The following is a 23,941-nucleotide window of genomic DNA, read 5'->3' as shown; positions in this document are numbered from 1 at the left end:
TAACTAATTAATCGCTAATATCATAATTGGTTATTCAAATCATGGTGATCATACATACAATCGTATCCAAAAAACAGAATTCGTGGGGACTGAATAGTCAACCACAACTAAAAGACCGACGGTGAGATCGACCGACCCTGACCCTAATTCTCACTGCTCTAATCTTGCGAGGATGGCGTTTCTCAACGTCTTCTCGCATTGGAGCCTCTCCGGGACCCGAATCACGACGTCCTGCAGCATCAGCTCGTTGACGCACGACATGCTCGCGTGGTGCAACGGGAGCTCGAGGTCCCGGATGGCGTTCATCAGCCGCGCGGCCGGGTAGTTTGACTTGTCAGACTGCACCCGGATCATTCCGTCGCCGCCGACGATCTTCACCTCCACTTCCACCACCGACGACGACAGGACCACCTGGTCAACTGTCGTCGTCGTGCTGTGGTTGTCGGCCGTCTCCGTCTTGACGGCCTTGTTATTATTCCGCGGCTGCTGCGCCTGCTCGAGGTCGTCGACTTTCGCCTTCAGCTCCTTGATGTACGACACTGCGTCGGACAGCAAGGAGGCCTTGTCCATCCGGGACACATTGGGGACGACAGAGCGGAGGGCGTAGAAGCGGTGGTTGAGCTTCTCGCGCCGCTGCCGCTCTGCCTCCACGTGGTTCAGGGGCGCATCGCGCCCCTGAATGGGCTTCCTGCCCCTCTTTTTCTTTGCAGGGGCCGCCGCCTCAGCGGCCCCTGCAAAGAAGTCCGAATCCGACTGCTCTGGCGAGTCGAGGTAGGACAGGACGTCCGGCTTCTGCATCTCCCTGAAGGGGAGGTGCAGGGCGGGATCGTGCAGGGCGGGGTCGAACAGCGACTTCACCGTCTGCACGAGGTTCCAGTTCTCGGTGACGACGGCGTCGGAGCCGAGCTCCAGGACGCCGTCGTAGCACGGGATGCAGACCATGGTCTGCATCCCGTGGATCTGCGCCTCCTTGGCGCGGTGGCAGTTGTAGAAGCGGAGCTGGTTGGCGCCGGAGAGCCAGACGAGGGAGCCGGAGTTGAAGGCCTTGCCGACGACGCCGTCGCCGAGGGAGATGGACTGGGCGAGGGACATGACGTAGAACCACTCGGAGTCGGTGACGTCGCCGTCGAGGGGGTCGGAGGCGCCGTCGCCGATGAGGGCTTGGATGCCTCGCATGACCTTTTTTCTCTCCGGCTGGAGGGAGCCCGCGGGGGCGGACTTCTCCTTGGTGCCTTGGAAGTGGCCGTCGGCCCACGTGAGGACGATGCGGCCGGAGTCGTCCTTGGTGGTCTGCCAGAGAATGGCGTAGGCCCACCAGTCGGGCTGGGTTTGGAGGATGTGCTGGAGCTTCTTCTGGAGGAGGCCGGAGGAGGGCGGCTCGGATGATGAGAGGGAGGCCGCGGCGGCGGAGCTGGTGGTGGAGGAGGCGGTGGAGGAGGAGAGGATTAGGTCGTGATCCATGGCCGGTGGTGGAGGTAATTGATCAGAGGAAGAGAGGTGGTTTTAAGTTTTAAGGGGAGAGAGAGAGAGGGGGGATTGATTGGGTTTAGCTATAGTGTAGTGAAGTAATGGAGTTTTATTAAGTAGCGAGTGAAGAAGTTCTCTTCCCAATCCCCATCCTCCGGTGTGAGTATTTGGGCCACAGATATAGGATCCCACCACGTACTAGGATTGGGATATCTCTATGCCCTACGACTAATAGTGTTTGTTTTGAATCTCAATATTAAATTACATCTAAAATAAAAAATTGTTGTAAGATTGCTTGAGATTAGTATTGTCGTATGTATATCTCAAGACAAGAGACAAGAGCTATTATGAAGCCTGATGGCCTCCCAAAATTTTGCGACGAGATGTATAGAATATATATTTTCAAAAAGTATTATATTCATTGGTATCATCCAAGTGTGTTGGACGACATTTTTTTTAGTAACTAAAATGAGAAATAATACAATTATATGAAATTTAGAAATGAATAGAAATAAATTATTAAAATAAAATTACTATATTGGAAAAAAAAGAAAGTGCTAAAATAAAATTAAACTTATACAGTAAATAAATTAAAGGAGAAAGAGGGGGGATGGAGAGAGCAAAACATGCTGGTAGACTAATTACAATATTAATTTTAGAAGCATGAATAATTATACAAAAGGTCCATTCAAAATAAGATGGCCCTATAATCACTCAATTTTAACCTCATTCTGAACAATACAATAAAAATTGAATATAGGGTTCATACTTCATACTCTGTGGCGGCTCCTCTTCAAGTCTCATCATATCTCTCTTCTCCTTTCAATTTGCAAACATAAATATTGTGATGCTCCTTCACTTCTCACTCTCGGCCCTTAGAAAAAATCTCGTTAGTTGTTGCTAAATTGTCGCCCAATCGTTGCCTCCGTACCTCGTCTGCTCTCTCCTTGTAGCCTCCTTGTAGCCGTGACACACTACTGGGGTCTTCTCCGTACCGACATTGCTGCCTTCGCTCCATTGTCTCCTTTCTAGTTCCATGGCGTCAAGCTTTCCTCCTATGGTAAGAGCAAAAATGGCATGCTTGGCTTCTATAAGGTAAGTAGGTAATGACAATTTTATAGGCTAAAATATTATGCACGGACCCTACTAAATTAAATCATTATAAATGTCTTATAGATTAAAAAAATGTATTATTAATAGTAATTTTAATCAATAAATAGCTTTTAATTAAAATTGCATAATCGTGTGATTACTTTTATTTAGAATAGATTATAGTAGTAATTAATTAAATTTAACACCATATTCATAGATTAATTATAGGGAAACAAAATAAATTAGTTAAATTCTATCCCTACAATTATGGAATTCAAATTTTTGGTAAATTTTAAATTTACAAACAAAATACAGTTCTTTAAAATTTGGGCACAAATTAAAACGATTCTTTAAAATGATCACAATTGAATTATAGTAAAATCATATTCATGGATTAATTATAGGGAAAATAAAAAATGATTATTTAAAAATAATTACAATTACGATTCTTTAAAATAAATTAGTTAAATTCTATCCATTGGAATTCAAATTTGTGTTAAATTTTAAATTTAAAGAAAATACCGTTCTTTAAAATTTGGTCACAAATTTTGAATTTTAAATTTACAAACAAAAGGGCTATTCCCTAAATACCCTCAAAATTCCTCTTATTTGCCTAAATACCCCTAAACTCCCATTTTATAGATTGTATAGATTATCCAACTATGGTTTATAACTACTTTTTAACATTCAATTCATGAATTTTTTAAGTAATACTCCCTCGTGCCAAGATAAGTGAGCAAAAACTTTTCGGCACGAGATTTAAGGAAATGAGGTTTTGTTAGTAAAGTTGAAAGTGAATAAAGTAAGAGTTAGTAAAGTAGAGAGAAAAAGTAAGAAAGAGAATACCAAAAAAGGAAATAACTCATTTATCTTGGGACATCCCAAAAAGGAATGTGAGTTGCTTATCTTGAGACGAATAAAGTACTTAGTATAAGATTAAAAGGATCGATCGATTATATCATAATAGACCGGCAGTATGGATCTTTTAAAACTTCTAAGTTTTAATAATAAATCTCATATTAATTACTCCCTTCGTTCCATAGTAATGAAGACGTTTCTTTTCGGCACGGAGATTAAGAACAATTATGATATGTGAGTTAAGTAAAAAGAGAATAAAGTGAAAAATGAAAAAGGTAGAGAGACGAAGATAGGATAGAGTAAGAGAAAGTAGAATAGGTATGGAAAAATGTGTTAACTTTTACTAAATAGAGAAATGACTCTATTACTATGGAACGTACCAAAATGACAAATAACTCTATTACTATGGAACGGATGGTGTATATCATCGAGGCAAAGTTTCGATTTGAACCTCAGTAATCAATAGTACTAGCTACATCAATAGTTGTACTCATTTATAAGATTAAGATGCAGAGAATGTATGAAAATAAATAAATTGAATAAAAGCTATGCGGATCCCTTAACTCATGTGTTCTTGAACAAAGATCATATACAGTGTACACCAAATTGTTCCAAGTGTAAAAATAGTTTCTTAGAGCAACTCCAAGGGAGAGGGTAAATGGAGAGGTAAAGAAAAATAACTACCATTTTTACCTCTTCTTCATAAAATTTCATGCTCCAAGGGAAAGGGTATTTAAGGAGGTATTATACCTTCTTTTATTTTGAGGAGGTATCTTTACCTCTTCTTGATAGAAAAGGTATAAAGTTAATTATTTTATTTGCTCCTTGGAGTCCATTACTTTTAAGAAGGTATAATAACCTTTTTGAGAAGGTAAATGAGAAATATACCTTCTCAATATACCTTTTCCCGTTGGAGATGCTCTTACACATTAATGCAAGAATACCTGATGCTAAGATTATATATATAATTGTTTTATGATGTTTTAATGATATATTTTATTAATATAATAATACGAATAGTGCTTTAATGGGTAACCAAAATCAATTAGCTATATTCCAAACTTCTGACCATTTACAGCTCAAAAGTCAAATGAAATTAATGTGGTGAAAAATTAATGAAATCTTGGTCTGTTAACAAATTTTAGTAGTGTAATTAAAGGAGGACGTCTGCATGTAGCTAGGGAAATTAGGAGGGACCATATTAAAGCAAAGGTAATTAAAGGACGATAATATTTATGTTTGTATATACAATTCCTTATTATAAAGGTCTTCTAATATTATTAGTACTACTACTATTTTTTTTTGTAGGGGTGGACTTCTAACAATATTTTTTTGGATTATATGTTTCTATTAATACATTCATTTGAATGCAATTAGCTTACATTAGAGTAGTACTTCCCCGTCCCTAAAATTTTGTCACATTTTTTTATTTCCGTCCATCCTTCAAAATTTGTCACATTTAACTTTTTACTATTTTTAATAGTGGATCTCACATTCCACTAACTCATTGTCACTCACATTTTATTATAAAACTAATACTTTAAAAGTAGGACTCACATCCTACTAACTTTTTCTACTTCATTTCCGTCCATTCCACAAAATTTGTCACATTTCACTTTTTACTATTTTTAGTAGTGGATTTCACATTCCACTAACTCATTGTCACTCACATTTTATTATAAAACTAATACTTTAAAAGTAGGACTCACATCCTACTAATTTTTTCTACTCATTTCTCATTATATTTCTTAAAACTCATGCCCGATCAAACTGTGATAATATTTAAGAGACGGAGGGAGTAATATTTAATATACTATCAATGATGTTCGATTTCAATTAACGTACATCGATCTACACTATTTATACAAAACATCAATTAGAAATTAAAAAACCGGTCATATTGGTGAAATTCGATCAGAACAAATGGATGCGGCAACTGTAATAAGTTAAAAGATATATACTCCCTCCGTTCCACAGAAATAAGCTATTTGAGGTTGACACGAGTTTTAATGTATAATTGGTAAAGTAAGAGAGTACGTGAAAAAGTATATTGTTTTTTAGCTGTAACATTAAAGTCATGTGAAAATTCCAATTCAAATAAATTAATATATCATGTTAAGGAAGAAAAATTCTTTTTGATCTGTAGTTTTTCTCATATAAAGAAGCGGCCTTGTTATTGTTGCTTATAAAAGAACGTGATCAAAATAAAAATATTATTATAGTATAAAAAGTTAGCATTATTTTGCAAATATAGAAAAGGAACTTTAGTTATCAATTTAGTCAAAATTTGGATCAAATCATTGCAAGATTCCTACTATTATATACATTCTCCTATATCAATTCTACTTATGTTAATAGTAACAGTTCAGTTGCAGCTATTCAAGCCAATCATCCAAATTGATATAGGTAAATGAATAATGATGATTGGATATATTTGTAAAAGCATGTGTTTATAAAAATGGACTGCCCTTCTCTAGGGATGCTCGGAACCGATGGTAATTCTAATGGAAGTGGAATCGTAACTAGTCCGACAAATTGACACCTTCCAACCATCGGGACATAAATTATATACACCTTCATACCACTTGTTAGGACAGTCGACTGCAACATCAGTTTGATATTGTCCGCTTTGGGTCAAGCTTGCACAGATTTGTTTTTGGGTCACTCCCAAAAGATCTCAAACTGATTAGGAATGAACATGAATTATATACACCTTCCAACTTCCCTCACTCATCCGATCCGATGTGGGATGAGTTTGTAACCCAACACGAATATATTCAAGGTTCCATTTTTTAACCTATACCCAACGATTCAATTTCAATGAATTTTCAGCAATTTTAACATTGATCTCAATTTTGGACCAAAATCAGATTAGCCGTCAGTTAAGGTTCTAGAACCAAGTCTGTGGGAATGTGGAATATGTGCTAGTTCAGTAAGAGGTTCTCAATTTACTCCATGATTGAACTCCCAATTTCTTAGATGGAAGAGAAACGTCTTCATCGCCGAGTTCAATTCCCGCGCTGATTTGTAGATACCTCAATATATGGGATAGCTGGCCAAGGATTTAAAGTTGCTCTATACCCAAAAGCAGAGCTCAATCTCTTGACTGTTTGGTTAAGGTTGGACGAATCTCGTACCATTCCACTGCATCCTTGAATTTATTTTGCCCTCTCTTTTTGTTGGTACATCTAAATCTTTTTGACTTTTGTTTAATTTATGTAGGGGGAATAAAATAAAGAATATAACCCCATGAGGTTGGTAGATTGTCAAGACGAGTATTTTATCATATAAAGAAAGTTAAACATCTGATTATCATATAAAGAAAGTTAAACATCTGATTATCATATAAAGAAAGTTAAACATCTGATTATCATATAAAGAAAGCTAAACATCTGATTAGCATTAAACACTCCACGCACCCTCTGTAATTATCAACAAAATTCCACGTGATTCACGTGTTTATAACCCCCATAAATGATATCGCAAAATCGTTTTAAAATAAATTAATAGTACTAGTCAGTTTCACACTCATCACCATCATCAACTTGATATATATCTCGTAATTTTCTTTTGGCAAAACACATTCTTAGGTCCTTATACTTTAGTCAAAATGTTCATTAGGTCCTTGTACAATTTTTTCGTTTCAATAAGTCCTTATACTTTTCACAATATTTTTATCAGGTCCTCGTACAATTTTTCGTTTTAGTAGGTCCTTATACTTTTATCATTACTTTCATTAGGTCCTTGTACAATCTTTTATTTTAGGGACTTTTTTACATTTATCTTGGATAATAATCTAAATTTAATTAAACTTAATGAACTTTTTAATATTCCATTATTTAACTTAGCATAGTCTATAAAGATAAAAGTAAAAGATATTTTAAAATAAAAAATTGTATAAGGACCTAATAAAAGTTATAATCAAAGTATAAGGACTTACTAAAACGAAAAAATTGTACGAGGATGTGATGAAATTTATGAGAAAGGTATAAGGACCTATTAAAACCAAAAAATTGTACGATGACCTAATGAACATTTTGATTAAAGTATAAGGACCTAAGAATGTGTTTTGCCTTTTCTTTTTGAATGACCTAAAATAAAGTATAAATTGATAGGAATATGCATATTTCACGCTAACTTAAAATGCAATCCACGATAATTATTTCTTACAAAAATATTTATTCTAATATGTTGGAACCTATCAATTTTTGGGTACCACACTGACATAAACATATTATATAAAAAAACAAAAAATGTTGAATTGATGTTGCAAAATCCAAATTAACAACGGCCCACGCGTAATCCAAATCAAAATCAGATGTTCCAAAACCCAAACTTAGTAAAATTTCCGGTTTAAAAATTTTATTACTAATAAAAATATATTTTATGAATATTTTACTCCCTCCGTCCCCAAATATTGTTCCACTTTGACCTGACATGTGCTTTAAAAAATATACTTAATGAAAAGTGGATTGAAAAAGTTAGTAAAATGTGAGTCCTACTTTATATATTAGTTTTATAATAAAATATGAGTAGGAATGAGTTAGTGGAATATGAGTTTCACTACAAAAAATGGTAAAAAGTGAAATGAGACAAATTTTGTGGGACGGACGGAAATGGAAAAATGAGGCAAACTTTTAGGGACGGGGGAGTATTAATTAATAATGCAACTTGAAATTTTGTGAAAAATCTTAAAATATAAAAAAAAGTATATAAGATACTATTTTTTAATTATGATATGTAGTTTTGGTACAATTATGTAATTAAGTGGTGAAGATTAGATAAAGTTAAGAAAATAAAAAAAATATAATGCACCATTATATCATGTGATGGTGGGGAAAGGGAGGACCACTCTAGCTGCTGGATAATAAACTATAATAAATTAAATACTGTATAAATAGCGACTGCAGAAAATGAACCACCCAAACCAAAACTAAAAACAAAAATAAAAAAAGAGATTCATATTAATTTAAAGTGAACAAAATAATTGAGACGAGACACCACATCTAGGAACATAAATTATTATATCGACTCTTTATAATATCATTACTTTTCTTCACTTATATCGACTCTTTATAATATCATTACTTTTCTTCACTTGTTCTTGAATTTCTTGAATTGAATATAAAAAAGTTATCGACTCTTTATAATATCATTACTTTTCTTCACTTGTTCTTGAATTTCTTGAATTGAATTTAAAAAAGTTAATCCCACGTGTTGGTATTTTGTATTGGTATAGATATAGGTAAAGTGTCTCTATAGATGTTTGGAGAAAAGAGAGATTAGGTTCAAGTTGAAAAAAATGGATTCATTTCTTTGAAAAGAAGATTGTTAGAATGATATATTTGGGCCTTGTTGGAATGGATAAATAAGATGGAAAGGGATAAGAGAATTTGATACATAGAAAGTCCTAATTTCCAAGTGAAGGCCCAACTTTTAAGAACCAATCAACCCACAAGCCTGCCTACATATTGTGTCTATTTATGTGGTGAAATGAAAAAAAAGAAAAAAGCTAGCTAGCAAATCAACATTGCATTAGAAAAAAAAAGAAAAGAGATTAATTAGAATTATATAGCTTCTTAGGTTGTGTCTTGGTCAAGTGGAATACCGGATGCCGGCATAGCTTTTGCATGCCTTTCCGAAGATTCAGACGACGGAGAATTCCGTCGTCTGCTTCGTATTCGTCTTTGAAACTGTGCCCTAAGGTTCGCCTTTTGCGCGTGGTGATAGCGGTGGTAGCGGGTGTCGTCTCTCCACTACTCATCACTTCTGCATTATTGCATTCTTCGTCAACTGGAGCACCACTCTGCTCCAGTACCGCCGAATACTCCTCTCTCTCAGCAAGCGTCTTCCCGATGAGGGTCTTGAGAAAGTTCATGACTTGGACCGCGTGGATGAGCGCCGTTAGTGGATCAGCCATCTGGACTTGTATACATTAGTATTTCAAATTAAACAGTCTGATAACTCGTCCAAAAGACTAGTCTGTTAGGAAAAGTCATTTGGTCAATAATCTGATGAGGGACATTAGAGTCATTTGAGAATAGTGAAGCACCTGAGTCATGTTTGGAGCGAAAACCATAGCGATGTTCCTCGCGTTCATCTTGTTAAGGTGGTGGTGCTGCACGACGTCGGCCATGAGATTGATGGCCCAGTCGAGCAGCGCGCCCTCGGTCGGGGGAAGCTGCTTTACGAGCTCGCTACACTCTTCCTCTGTGTTGCAATGCATCACATCTTCTGCACTTAAACAGTCAAGCACTCCAGAAGGGAGTTCTCTAAACCAAGCCTGTGATATCAAATTCATCATTAACAATGTGACAATATAAACCATACTAGTAGTACTAATTAATAATTTGCTTCTATAATTACCTTTATCAAACCAGATAAGCAGTGGACATCAATTCCATGTGGCACAATTCCTTTGTTCAGCTGTTTCCTAACATTTTCTTCTTGGCTATTCTCAGCATTGATTCTGAAAATTCCTTCTGCCTTCAAATTAACACACACACAATTAATCATATACTCCTACTATGGAATGTAATCAAATGCAAACTCTAAATATTGTACAAACTCCAAAGTATGATCTAGACAGTTAGAAAATATCAACAGATGACAAAATAGTAGCAACAGAAAATTTCAACACAGTGTCAACGGTTGATGCTGTGTTGACACCGTGTTGGCATTTTCTATTGCTACTATTTTGTCATCTGTTGATATTTTTTAACAGTCCAGATCATAGTTTGGAGTTTGCACAATATATGAGATTGCATTTTATCACTACCCCTCCTACTATAGTATAAATATAATATACTATAAAGCTAAAATAACATAGAATTGGGCATACTTGAAGGCCTCCTTCTTCATAGAGTCTTGTTTGCATCCTAAGAAGAATTGTGGGTACGCTGTTTCCTCTTTGGTCAAAGCTACATTGCATTGACTGTGCAGAAACTCCAAATACACTAGCACTGTCCACATCATTATATAGATATTAGCTCATCACATTCAATCTCAACTGTTCAATTTAATTCTCAACCAGCCACTTTAACTATTGCACATGAATCAACTTAATGCAAAACAATTTGTGTTAGAAGAAAGAAAAAACAAACATCAATTAAATCTTGCAGAGTTACAAGTGAACTTACCAAAATTGTTAACATGGCTAATGTAATAAACCAAAAAATATGTCCTCTATTAAATTATAAATGTTAGTCATAGTTTTCCTATAATGAAATAATTTATGCATTTCTCTTTTTAATTCCATCAATTACATTCAAACCATAGAAAATCTCTATATCCACAGTATCTCTTCGTCTACCTCTTGATCCATGTCTAAAAAAACAAGAAAATGACTAATAGTAATTTAGCTTCAAATTTGGTGCAGTTCGAGGCGAAGGGGTTGTCTAACTCGATAAGAATAATAATCCGACTTTGAAAGAGTTTGAAGGAGGGCGTTGACAAAATAAAACAAAAATATTCACTTATATGATTCTATCTAAAGAGAAAATTTGAATCACTGTATAAATTTTAAGATAGAACCCATAAATTCCGCGTTAAATCCCCGCCACTCCAATTATGTCACCAAACAACATCATTGATGGATTAATTTGATCACTTGGATTGCAAATCTAGATCTGAATAAACACACATTTTTTAGAATTAATTACAGCTACTAAATAAACACAACTTAAATATCCAGTGCAACCTCCGACTCATAAAATAAAATACTCCCCCCGTCCACAAAAAATAGATCACTTTTGTCATTTTAGGACGTCCACAAAAAATAGCACCATTTTTTAAAATAAAAAGTTCATCTCTCATACTTTTCCCACTTATTCTTCCCTCTCTCCTACTTTACTCACTTTTTCTCCCCATCTCTCTTACTTTATGTACTTTTTCTCCTTGTCTCTCTGACTTTACCAATTCTACATTAAAATCCGTGTCATACACAAAGTGATCTATTTTTTTTGGACGGATGGAGTACTCTTTTTCCCCAAAACACGGAAAATACAAAATCAATTGTCAGACGATTTAGAGATTTATTCACCATTAAATAGTCATTAAAAACACTAATTAATATGCATGCATGTCTCTCCCTCCCTCACTTCAATTATAGTCTATAATTAATAATTGAGATTAACAACAATTAATTAAACATAAGAAAATTAAAATGGAAAAAAGAGTAAAACCAAACCTGGCGCTGGGCGGTTTAGAAGGCACTTCCGGCTGGAGCTCGACCGGCAGGCCCAGAAACCCATCAAACCGGTCAAACGTCACATGTGACACGTGTCGCACGTCGGTTGGCCATCCTATGTCCACGTCAGACGCCACGTCGTCCGCGTCGACGGAGCACGTGACCAGCGACTTCCTCAGCGCCGCCGCCACAACCCCCAGCACCGAAAACTGCGCCTGATTTCCGCCGCCGTTTCCTCCCGGGCTCAAAAACGGCGTCGTCGCCGGATTCTCCGATCCTCCGTCGTCTTCCTCCTCCTCCTCCTCCTCGTCATCGGTGTTGTAGTTGTAGTCTCCAAAATAACCGCCTTCGTCGTCTTCATATAGAGGCGGCGGCATTGTGTTGAGAGAGCAGGACTTGGATCGGAAGAGCCGCGCCATTAATTAATTTAGTTCAATTGAAGACGAAGATGAAGATGAAGAAGCATTGCGAATTGAATTGATTAATGCATGACTAATGATATGATATGATAGTAGTGCTAGCAAAAATGTATGATTGTGAGGGGCTGATTTGAGATATGGGGGCACCTAAAATTCAGACTCATATTTGGAAATCGAAATAAATTTAAATTCAAGGCTCTTATTATACATTTATGTGCTTGTGAATTTACTACTCAATGATGACAACTAGCAACTATATAGTTGTCGTTATTCTTCATCCACAATGCGCCCACCTCTCGTTACTGCGGGGGGTCATCACGGGTGGCGAAACGCGCCACGTATAATTCGTATTAGTCTTGACTTACGACAAAATTAATCTCGGGTCAATTTGATAATACGTAAATTTGATGGATTTATCCATTTTGTGTGTTGATTATTGACATTACTATGGTGACATTAAATAAGGTAGATAAGAGAGTTAGTAGAAGATGCCAAATTAAATTAAGGTTATGTGTTTTGTGTTTATGTGCAGTCGTTTTCGTCCATGTGTAGTGGCAGATAATTTCTTTTGGAGTTTGAAGATAGTTTGATTAATATTTTTCTCCAACTCTCATGCTTCTCTACAAAGAATGGAGAGATACCTGCCTCTTTACAACTCTTTATCTTTTTGTAAAGGCCTGAAAATTAACTACTTTTATTAGAATATATTCCATTAACTTAACTAATCTTGATAATTATTCTCACAGCCAATGCTCCCTCTCCAGTCTCTTATAAATGTCTTATTTGATTTCGGCACAAGTTTTAAGAAAGTATATATATGGAGCATATTATAAGTAGTGTCGGAACTTTGTACTCCCTCAGTCCCACTTAAAATGAAACATTTGGGAATCGAAACACAAGATATTATGTAGTATTGTTTTGTGAGAGAGTTAAGTAAGGGATATGAAAAAGTAGAGATGGAGTTGTTTCCATTTTAGAAAACGTTTTATTTTTAATGGGAAACCAAAAAAGAAAAACGTTTCATTTTTAATGGGACAGAGAGAGTATAATAATATTGTCGAATTTTCATTATTTTGTTTAAATTTGAGTTTTGGAATATATTGCCATATCAAAATAAATTTCTGCATCCGCTGTTAGTTACAATTAAGGGAGCACTAATAGAGTACAGAGAGTCCCACCTTTGTGGTTGTTTTTATTACTCCCTCCGTCCCACTTTAAGACTCCCGGTTGAGTTCGGCACGAGTTTTAAGAAATGTAAAAGAAAGTTGGTGAAAAAAGATAGTGGAATGTGAGTCCTACTATTTTATATTAGTTTTATAATAAAATGTGAGAGGAAAAAAGTTAGTGGAATGCGAGGCCTAATACCATTTATGGAATATACCAACCGGGACTCTTAAACTGGGACGCCCAAAAATGGTAAACCGAGACTCCTAAAGTGGGACGGAAGGAGTAATTGATTGTTAAATAACTGAATAAACATCCTCTATGGCAAATTGGGACAATATGTAAGTAAAAAGAAGTGAGAATTCTGGTATGCTACTAAGTAGTGATGATGCATAGGGTTTAACGACATAAACAATAAATTTGCAGAGCAGTTGGCCTTGGAATGAGGCCATGATTGCACAAAGACAAAGAGTTGATAATGGCATGGGGCAGTTGGGACTTGAATATTTTGGGCAAATATTCATATGTATAGAGAGATTATAACAGCATTTGATAAGCCACCAACACCACAGTATTATTATACAAGTAGTGTAAATAACAGCTGTACTTACACCAAAAATGAAAGAAAGTAGCTGAAGTTGTTAATGAATATTGGGAGGTCTGAATTAATTTCACCTTTTTCTGTATTTATTTTGGCTAGGCTCTTATTTTGCTTTGCCACCCAATTTGGGTAAATATTTGGCAATACAATTGAGATAATTCGAGGCAGGCCTTTTCTATGCTTTTTTCGGAGGTCTGAAAAAAGATTGCAATTAATTGGATTTTCTTAATTCTCCTTTCACAAAGGAAATGGATCTAGTCATGATAAGGATGCTTAGTATAACTGTCATGTACTCGTTCTGTTTCAAGATAGTTGAATCGTGATCTTCTATTTGTTCCAAGTTAGTTGAATCATTTTTTAAAAAAAAACTTTATTCCCTCTTTTATTTTACTCTCTCTTCATCTCTCTTACTTTATTTAGTCTCTTAGTTTACTCTATCTACTTTAACCTTTAACAAATCAATTTCTTAAATCTCATGCGCAAAAGAAATGCCCTAAATACCTTGGGACGGAGGAGTATTATTTTAAATTTAAATGGAAATATTTTCCGCTTCAATTATTGTCAAGAAAAGTTCACAATCGACCTAATAGTGCCTATTTTGGAATGTTCGTTTTTATAGTCACTGAATAAGTAAGTCGTTAATCTTTAAGCTATGTAATAATGCTCTTTAACGGTTGGATGACACGTGGACATTTTAATTATCAGAGATTTTTAATCTATCCCTTCCGTGTATATACAATTTTATTCTTAAAAAGTGTATTTATAGTATAATAATTCATTATTTATTTTTTGATAATTCGAACCCCTGATCTACTGGATGAAAGATAATCGTCTTAGCAACACTTCGTCATCAATGCTTACTTGCTTAGTCAAGTACATTAGCTTTTATGTGAGGTGCGTTGATACTTACATTGTTGTCTATTAGTATAAAATTTATGTGGAGAATCTCACATAAAAAATTAATAATATAATAACATACTTACATCATAGCTAGAATGGTATCCTCTTGATTCCTTCATTCAAGTTCGACAAAAATTATACTAGTACTACTATTATATTTTTCACGTGGAACTCCACATCTAAAATTGAAACCTACGAACATTTTCTTAAGAAAATGTAAACATTAGATACCAAAATATTGCAATATAAATATGTGGATATTGTTGTAGATATATACTGTATACACATGCATGTATGTACGTATATGTATAGATATATGGTACGAACACTGTCATGAGTCTGAGTTCAAATCCCACTGCTGTCGTGTAGTTGCTTTCATCTCTCAGGCACAAGTATAAGGCCTTGGGAGATGGGCTTTTGACAGCCAATGAGTTAAGGCCTCCCCCTTAACGGGCTACTGCGTATCCTGATTTTATCCCCTCACATGATATCGGGCCGGAGTTTGGGGGCTGTCAAGGCGACAGAATCGCCTTTTTCCTGCAAAGAAAGTGTAAACATTAGATACCAAAATATTTCAATATAAATATGTGGATATTGTTGTAGATATATACACATGTATGTACGCATATGTATAGATATATGGTACGAAGATGCAACATCCACATCGTAGTCACATGATGGCACATGGGATGTTCTTTCCAGCTTCATCGTCTGTCCATTCCACACAACCATGCATCCCCACATTTTAATTATTCATTCCTTGATTAATTAATTTATTTATTTATTACCAAGAGACAAGATCCCTGGCTATTAATTTGGTGGTCACTCTGTAATAGTAATAATCTTATCAAAGATGAGGAAAGTGATTTGGAGCAGTCACCTCGCATATGTATTTTGTCTGGGATGATGGTGGTGGGGTGGGGCAAAATTTTGGAATTTTTATGAGTATTTTAGTACTTTTATATTTAAAGAATTAGGTAATTGTCTTTTAAATTACAATTTCTTGTTTGACTATAGTCAAAAACATAACTTTTGAATATAAAAAAACTAGAGAAATTATAACTTTCAAATATTTGCAATTGTACCACGATAATAAAAAATCTTAACTGATGTAACAAAATCCATATGATGTAACAATAAAATTTGGTTTTGTTGAATAAATTGACGTTGTCTTAATTAAAATTGAATGATTTCGTTTTATCCATAGCCAACATCGTTTTGTTACTTAATCATATTTGTTTCAATTTTGACCATCAGAAATAATTGCAAAAAAATAAAAATTTTAATTTATATATCAATGATCCTTTTAAAGAAATTATATTATTTAATTAGTTAAATATGTGAATTTAATTTGTTCAGTGCCGAAGCTATATATTATATATATTTGGAAAATTCATTTCTCTATCTTTGTATTCTGTTGTTTTATTAATATTAATATTAATACTATTAAAAAACTTAATAAAATTAGATGTGTATTTTTATATATAGAAAATTGAATAAGCTATGGTAGTACGGCTTCGTGAGTTATTGCAAGTCATATCACTGGATCCCTCCATTCACTTGTACATTAACATTGAATTTATAGTAATATTGTCTATACCATCCAAACATTGTCTTTTTTATAGTAATAAATATATTTTATATGCATCCAAGTTTTATCCAAATATTATAATATGAGCAATTAATATATCAAAGTTACTATCACGACTTACAATAATATTGTATACGAAATATATTCTCCATCTGTTTCTTCATAATCTATTTGAAGAACAAGTTTGTTTGGTATGGAAGAGTGCATTTAACACATTATTTATACGTTAATTTGCTTTGAAGCTACTCGAAGAAAGCCCTATATTGACATTTGGCCCACTAGTATAAGTTGAAAAAAAGCCCAACCACTTAATTCTCACATAAACTTTACTATCTTATTCTCAAAAGTGGATATTTTCATTTTAAGAACATTTTTTTAGAAAAGGCTAATATCCTTATTTTAGCTTTTTTACTCCATATTATAGTGTGAATCTTCAGTGTGAATCTCGAAAGAAGATTCACACAATGACGAACCGTGACCAGTATACTTAGTCGTTATCTCGTATTTCTTGGAAAGTGATTCAATTTGACAAGATTTGGTATGTAAAGTGATTCGATTTGACAAAATTTGGTATGAGATCGATGATATGGATGAGATTGACACTCAAATACATTTCCTTTGTCGATCTACTTAATATATCTCAACTGTATACACCACAACTCTTTCGGTTGACACCTATTTACCCGCTCTAAAAATTTTTTAACACACAAATGTAGTGTGGTTACCAATTATAAATTGATATTTATACAAGCTTGACCATGAGATTACAAATATGAATTCTTTTATCTTAATGTATTACAATTTACTAGTACTATTTTATTTGATCTCTTTGTACAATCATACCTAAAATGGGCCTTGATCCAAATACTCGTCTGGGCCGGCCTGATTAACAGTGGCAGGCTGGGGATAAAATGATACTACTACTATTACATTCACCAACTGTATGCATAGGTTAGCAATAATTTAAATTGAATACTATGAATCTATGATTGATGAAAAACACCACCAGATAATTCACAACGCAATAAATACCATAACAAGAATTTAATTTATTACGCTGCAATTTAATCAACTCACAATAAATACAATAAATTGGCCCAAAATGAAGATACAGTAAAGCCCCACAAATCCATAAACTTCTCATACTCAAGTTTTTTCCCTTTTTATATCCAAGAGGATTAATAATCGTTTCATACTGATGATTCGAACCTCCAACCTAAATTACCTGATTCGAACCTCCAACCTAAATTACCGTATATTTTTTCAAATGTTGGTTAAGCTGCTCTCACACTGTCACACACCGTCACACCCATATAAAATTTTCTAATTAGTTGACTTCTTGTTAACCTAATCCTGCGTGCAGCATGTTCTCAAGCTCAGGTTTGAGTTTTACTTTCAATTAAATAAATACTTCCTCCGTCCAAAAAAAATTGAGCACATTTGCAATTTTTGGCCGTCCACAAAAAATAGAGCACATTCATTCATGGAAAATTTTCAATAAAATAATAATCATGCACATCATTTTATTTACCACTTATGCTATTAGAATCAAAACTTTTCTATTACACTAACAGTCATTCTCTCTTACTTTACTAATTCTACATTAAAATTCGTGTCATATATCAATTCATCTATTTTTTGTGGACGGAGTGAGTATTCGGCACTGGCGGATCTAGGGGGCAGGAGGGGGCGGTCACCCCACGTGCGACTAATCTCCTCTTATCAGGACGTAAAATTGCCATGTCCGCTCCCTCCGTTTGCCCCAACGTCACCCAAAAAATTGAAAAAAATTGTCATTTTCGCCCTAAACCAACCTACTAATATTATTTCGCCCCCTTCGTTTATAAATCCTGGATCCGCCACTGACTATTCGGTTTGAATTCGTTTAAAATTTGATTTGCAAATACAAAATGTGGATGTGTCATCATTAGGTGGAGAATAGAGCATTTATTACTAGTAAATCACTAATTTCCACCCCTCTTAATTTTGCTTCTATCTTTGCACATGTAGAAAATCCCACTCTTCATTTTAAACTAATTAATTCTAGAAAAATATTTAAATCAGTGCGATTTTCGTCTCGTTGTCCAATTAACTTTGTTTTGACTCAGTTCCATTTTGTCACATTTGAATTTTCCAATTTCAATTTTATTACAAAAAATTGGAGAAATACGAATACAGACAAAGAAACGTATATACTTTTTTATCCGTATAGTAATAGTAGAAGAAGAGAAGGAGAAGAAGAAGAAGAAACTCTGTTATTTGCAGAGAGAGAGAGAGAGAGACAGAGAGACAGAGAGTTGACAGTCGCTGCTGATGGGGCAGTGCTACGGTAAGACGATCCCCACGGTAAGCAACGATGAGTACGCAGCCGCCGATCTCCCTCCGCAGACGCCGCCGCCCAACGGCACTCCGGCGAGATCGAACAGCGCCTGGCCGAGCCCCTACCCCGGCGGCGCCGGGGTGTCGCCGTCGCCGGCGAGGTCGACGCCGATGAGGTTCTTCAAGAAGCCCTTTCCGCCGCCGTCGCCGGCGAAGCACATCAGGGCGTCGCTGAGGAAGCTGGGGAACAGGAGGAAGTCGCCGCGGCACGGCGCGATTCCGGAGGATGCAGCGGAGGAGGCGGCGCCGGCGCCGCAGCAGCAGCAGCAGCAGCACGCGCTGGATAAGAATTTTGGGTATAATAAGAATTTTGGGGCGAAGTTTGAGCTTGGGAAGGAGGTCGGGAGAGGGCATTTTGGGCATACCTGCTTTGCCAAGGGGAGAAAAGGGGAGCTCAAGGATTTGCCTCTTGCTGTCAAAATCATCTCCAAATCCAAGGTTCGTTTCTGTCCAAGTATCAATTTGTAATGTGCTTTGCTTTTCTTGCCAAATTAAACATGTTTATTCCATAGCCAAGGATTCAACAACAATAGTTAGCTAATGAAGGGTGTATGTGTAGAATTAAAAAAGGAATCTTTTTTAGTTTTGATTAGCTGATCAATGATGTAGTTCTGGTTTAGGTAGGTTGGTAAATGTGTAGCAGATCAGGGAAAGAGGATTAGGATTATTGATACGAATCAAACGTGTATCTCGAGTTGCAGAATTTGTTTTCTTAACTGATTCAACTCTAGAGAGTAAGTAACGTTTCCGGATTAATAGGGCTGTAGGAAGTTGGGGACCTTGAGTGTTGGGATGAAGGGAGGTTGTGGTTTGAAATGAAGAAATTTGAGTTATCACGATGTTATGGCCTTCAATCGTGATTAGGTTGGTGTGAGCCTTAATGTGACTGCTGAAGAGTGATTAAGATATGTCTTTTGCTTTCCACTTAAAATGGTTGTCGAATGATAAACTGAACTATCTTCAGCTGCAAAACATAATAATTTGTCTTAGTGTCCTTATCGGTGCTTTATTTTGTGGAGATGGTGGAAGTGCATAATGAGCAGACAACTATGAGTAAACCTTTGGATTAGAGTAACGGTAAGATAAGCACTAAGGGTGCTTGGGAAGATAAATTCCAACTTTAGCGGGTAAAATGAAATGGATAGACCCGTGTATGCGTCAAATACACAGTCTGCTATATACTACTGATGGCTTCTTTCTGAATGAACAATTATGATGTTATGAAACTTGATTTTGTATCTGAATAAGCTGTTTGGCAGATGACGACTGCGATATCAATTGAAGATGTTCGCAGAGAAGTAAAAATTTTGAAAGCTCTCTCAGGTCATAGACATCTAGTTAGATTTTATGACGCTTGCGAGGATTCCAACAATGTATACATTATAATGGAGTACGTATCTCTCTTTCCCCTGTGCTGTAGTGTACACAATTGAATCTTTGTTGAGTGAATCTTGCAACTTTTCCTGATTTGCCCTCTTTCCTTGTTACACTTTTCCTAGATCAGGCAATTTTTGTTTGTTTCTTAATCTAGGAAACAATAGTTGATGCTTGCTAATACTACGATTTTCTGTTAGTCCCTCTACCATGAATAATTTAGTGAAGTATTTTCCTTTAGTATTTGATACATATATCTTTAGTTAAGGATTTTTGTCTGTCGTACAGAGGCTCCACCCCAATACGACTGATATTATTCTTCTACGTCTTACTTTTCTTGAAGTTAGATTTTTGGTTATTAAAGTGATAGCTTTCGAACTTAAAGTGTTACTTTTGTTCTATCTTAGGACTTTGGTCTATATGATGGTTTCGTGCAAGGTTTTTCGTATAATATCCTCTTATAAGTTATATACGTAGTATATAATTCTGTCTTCTGGTATGAGTGATCTCCTTTTAACCCAATGGATTCGCATATAAAAATTCTCACATGTTTAAACAGACAAACTTTACACTTCGGTCTTCGATTTCAAAATACTTCTTTAATAACAAAAGATATAGGAGAAAAAATAGATAACAATTGAAACTGGGACTGGCAGGAGTTTTGAAAGTTTGTACTACGAGTCTTCGAACCAATAGCGTTTGTAATTCTGATATTAGCTCTCTCTCTCTCTCTCTCTCTCTCTCTCTCTTTTTACAGGTTGTGTGATGGTGGAGAACTGCTTGACAGAATATTGGCAAAGTAAGCTTTCCGTTCATAGTCCTGCTTGCAATCTATTAGGGAGGAGAAACGGAGAAAACTGATATTCGTTTATGTTCTAATTTTAAGCCATCTTTGTGATGGTTGCAAGCAGAACACTGACAACAGTTTATTCATTTCAGAGGTGGTAGATATACTGAAGAAGAAGCAAAACTTATTATCGTTCAGATTCTTAGTGTTGTCGCATTTTGTCATCTTCAAGGTGTTGTCCACCGTGACTTGAAACCTGAGGTATACAGAATGTTTCATTTTCCCATCAGCTTCTTGATAGTAGACTTTTCTAAATTTCCATCATGACATCGATGCTAATTCCAATCCTCAGAATTTTCTATTTGCCTCCAGAAGTGAAGACGCTGATATGAAACTCATTGACTTCGGTCTTTCTGACTTCATCAGGACAGGTAATAATTCATTTTATCACCCCTTTTTCTGAAAACTGCTACCTTTCATCTTGCTGTAAAACCTCGTAGATTTTCTTCCTATAAATTATTTGTAATTAGTTGCTGATTTCGATGGTTATTCTGAGTATTTGGAATAAATATTTGTTCATCAGTTCTTCATTCTGTCCGCTGTCTGAATTTCGTGAGTTAAATCTATGGCTAGTTCCTGCTTTCTTCCATAACATCTTGACTTTTGGAGGTGAACTAGCGAACTTCCCCGAACCCAAACTTTTATCAGTTTTAACACGTGGATATCAGTAGAAATGTTTTTTTTTTGCACTTTGCACTGTTTCAGTGAAGCAAAAAGTTGTTACCAACTAGGTGTATCATCTTTTACCGGCATTCCTTATTTCCTTTACACTTTTCTTACTGCTGAAGTTAGTTTTCTAATTTCTGCTCCACATTTGATTTGGCAGATGAAAGACTAAATGATATTGTTGGAAGTGCTTATTATGTAGCACCTGAGGTTCTTCACAGATCTTACAGCGTGGAGGCCGACATATGGAGTATCGGTGTGATTACCTATATTTTGCTTTGTGGTAGTAGACCATTTTGGGCAAGAACGGAGTCTGGAATATTCCGTTCTGTTTTGAGGGCCGAGCCAAACTTTGAGGACACACCTTGGCCATCTGTCTCTTCACATGCCAAGGACTTCGTGAAGCGACTTCTGAACAAGGATTACCGGAAAAGAATGACTGCCGCTCAAGCTTTGAGTTAGTATTGTTCCATGTTTTTCTCATAAAAGCCATTTAAACCCAAACCGAAATCGCCAATATATTGCTAAATGATGCAGCTAACTTACATATCTTTGCATACACAGCTCATCCTTGGCTGCGAAGCGAGAGCCATCCAATTCCGCTAGACATATTGGTCTATAAGTTAGTAAAGACGTATCTACACGCTACACCTTTTAAACGTGCAGCACTAAAGGTGTGTTTGCTGTTTCACGAGACGTGGTTTTGGAACTTTGTTAATTTTATTACGTTGCTATCGGAGTTTGAGTTCTGTATAACGGTTTTCATGAGTAATTGTTACACCTTTGAAAATGGCCTTGTTTGATCAAAATGTTGCGATATAGTAATAAATAATCTCGTCCGATGGTTACATGTAGGCTCTCTCGAAAGCATTGAGTGAGGAGGAGCTGATCTATCTCAGAGCACAGTTCATGCTTCTAGAGCCTAGTGAGGATGGGCGAGTTTCTCTCGAAAACTTCAAAAAGGTTGTCAAGCAGCTTAACCTCCCGGCCCTCATTGTCTAAATCACACATGTCCCGTATTGAGATGGTATAACTGTTTTGCAGGCTCTTGCACGTAATGCCACCGATGCCATGAAGGCATCTAGGGTCCCGGATATCCTTCACGCGGTTAGCTACCTTATCAACACCTCTCACCACACACATACATAACTATACTAATCTAAATAAGCTAACTTATTTTTTCGTGTGGGGTTACTTCAGATGGCGCCGTTAGCTTATCGAAAGATGGAGTTCGATGAGTTCTGTGCAGCTGCCATCAGCACATACCAACTGGAGGCCCTAGAGAAATGGGAGCAAATTGCTTCCACCGCTTTCGAGCATTTCGAAGAGGAGGGTAGCCGTGTTATATCAGTAGAGGAATTAGCCCGGGTACGTATATATCTTGTCTTAGCTAACGAACTAACTAATATTGACTCGCTCGTAGCTAATAGAATCGGGTTGGATGCAGGAGCTGAACGTCGGGCCTACCGCGTATTCGATGCTGAGAGATTGGTTGAAGCCCAACGGCAAACTTAGTTTGTTGGGATATACTAAATTTTTGCATGGTCTCACCCTTCGCAGCTCAAATATGAGACATCATTAGCTAACTTCTCTCCTCTTTTTGTTATGCATAATTTATTTTAGGAGTTCTCAAAAGGAAATGATTACTGCTGGTCGGAGATTTTGGGCATAAATTGACAAGAATTTCATGTACAAATGTAGTAGAGGAACCGGATTTTACGTTAGAGGAATCATACACTTTTGTTTTATTTTTTTATTTTGATTTTATTCGTATTGATATAGTGAATGGAATTTGGGTTGACAAAAGTGTTGTGTGTTGACTGGAGATTCTCTTTGCACAGGCTTTTTTTTTTTTTTTTTTTTTTTTTTTTTTAATTATTAAAAAGCAATATAGTAGTAATTTTATTATTCAGTTGGATTAGAGCAGTATTCATGAGCTTTGAACAAGGTAATTATGTTTAAATGTTATATTTATTTTTATGTTAGTTGGACAGAGGAAGTGCAATTTGTTAACGTTAGGGATTCATTTTCTTTTTTCTATAAACGTTTGGAATCAAGTTGCTTTACAACATTATGTCAGTAATTTATTTGCTTTTTGAGCCAACGTTATTAGTGGTTTTGGTACTTATCCCTTATTTTTTATTAATAAATGAGTAGAAATTCATTGGTCGCATCAACTCGAACTTGAGACTTTTGGACTCGGATATGAACCACTTTTCTACTGGCCGAACGCACGCACACAAGTAGATTATTAAATTGGTCCCTTATTTTAATTACTTTTGGTATATAGACGTGTAAATAATGTGACATGGATTGGATATAAACGAACGTTGTTCCTAAAAGATAAATTAAATTTCAAGTAATTAGTACCATAGGGGGTTTAATTCACCAAACA

At 35.9% G+C, this 23,941-nt stretch overlaps 3 protein-coding genes across 4 annotated transcripts; 1 reads left to right on the top strand and 2 right to left on the bottom strand.

Moving 5' to 3' along the window:
* LOC125200867 (transcription factor MYC2-like) lies at nucleotides 1-1,614 on the bottom strand. The gene has a single exon (XM_048098716.1). It carries the CDS (start codon nucleotides 1,459-1,461, stop codon nucleotides 151-153), a length of 1,311 nt encoding a protein of 436 aa, XP_047954673.1. The 5' UTR covers nucleotides 1,462-1,614; the 3' UTR covers nucleotides 1-150.
* Nucleotides 1,615-8,793: 7,179 nt separating this feature from the next.
* Nucleotides 8,794-12,233, bottom strand: LOC125206513 (rho GTPase-activating protein 3-like). 2 transcript variants are annotated; one of them, XM_048105764.1, is made up of 5 exons: nucleotides 11,606-12,225; nucleotides 10,259-10,379; nucleotides 9,784-9,903; nucleotides 9,470-9,700; nucleotides 8,794-9,337 (listed from the first exon to the last, which is right to left on the bottom strand). In XM_048105764.1, exons 1-5 carry the CDS (start codon nucleotides 12,022-12,024, stop codon nucleotides 8,975-8,977), a joined length of 1,254 nt encoding a protein of 417 aa, XP_047961721.1. In that variant the 5' UTR covers nucleotides 12,025-12,225; the 3' UTR covers nucleotides 8,794-8,974. The 2 variants fall into 2 exon arrangements, with proteins under 2 accessions (XP_047961721.1, XP_047961726.1); XM_048105769.1 differs by having other exon boundaries at nucleotides 9,269-9,399; nucleotides 11,606-12,233.
* A 6,217-nt stretch (nucleotides 12,234-18,450) lies between these two features.
* LOC125202563 (CDPK-related kinase 3-like) lies at nucleotides 18,451-23,371 on the top strand. The gene is made up of 11 exons (XM_048100984.1): nucleotides 18,451-19,097; nucleotides 19,919-20,049; nucleotides 20,791-20,832; nucleotides 20,973-21,081; nucleotides 21,173-21,251; nucleotides 21,707-22,003; nucleotides 22,111-22,220; nucleotides 22,402-22,509; nucleotides 22,591-22,653; nucleotides 22,747-22,914; nucleotides 22,994-23,371. The coding sequence occupies exons 1-11, from the start codon at nucleotides 18,594-18,596 to the stop codon at nucleotides 23,126-23,128; spliced, it is 1,746 nt and encodes a 581-aa protein (XP_047956941.1). The 5' UTR covers nucleotides 18,451-18,593; the 3' UTR covers nucleotides 23,129-23,371.
* Nucleotides 23,372-23,941: the final 570 nt, after the last annotated feature.

This window comes from Salvia hispanica, chromosome 1 (assembly GCF_023119035.1).
Source record: "Salvia hispanica cultivar TCC Black 2014 chromosome 1, UniMelb_Shisp_WGS_1.0, whole genome shotgun sequence".
Lineage (NCBI taxonomy): Eukaryota > Viridiplantae > Streptophyta > Magnoliopsida > Lamiales > Lamiaceae > Salvia > Salvia hispanica.
This window is presented reverse-complemented; position numbering and strand designations above follow the sequence as displayed.

Excerpts from the sequence above, each read along its gene's own strand:
- LOC125206513 (XM_048105764.1), bottom strand. The coding sequence starts at position 12,024 with ATGGCGCGGCTCTTCCGATCCAAGTCCTGCTCTCTCAACACAATGCCG. Across the intron at positions 10,380-11,605 it reads TCTAAACCGCCCAGCGCCAG|TGCTAGTGTATTTGGAGTTT; the intron begins GTTTGGTTTTAC and ends TGATGTGGACAG. Across the intron at positions 9,338-9,469 it reads TCGCTCCAAACATGACTCAG|ATGGCTGATCCACTAACGGC; the intron begins GTGCTTCACTAT and ends ATACAAGTCCAG.
- LOC125200867 (XM_048098716.1), bottom strand. The coding sequence starts at position 1,461 with ATGGATCACGACCTAATCCTCTCCTCCTCCACCGCCTCCTCCACCACC.
- LOC125202563 (XM_048100984.1), top strand. The coding sequence starts at position 18,594 with ATGGGGCAGTGCTACGGTAAGACGATCCCCACGGTAAGCAACGATGAG. Across the intron at positions 22,221-22,401 it reads TTAAACGTGCAGCACTAAAG|GCTCTCTCGAAAGCATTGAG; the intron begins GTGTGTTTGCTG and ends GGTTACATGTAG. Across the intron at positions 22,915-22,993 it reads CAGTAGAGGAATTAGCCCGG|GAGCTGAACGTCGGGCCTAC; the intron begins GTACGTATATAT and ends GGTTGGATGCAG.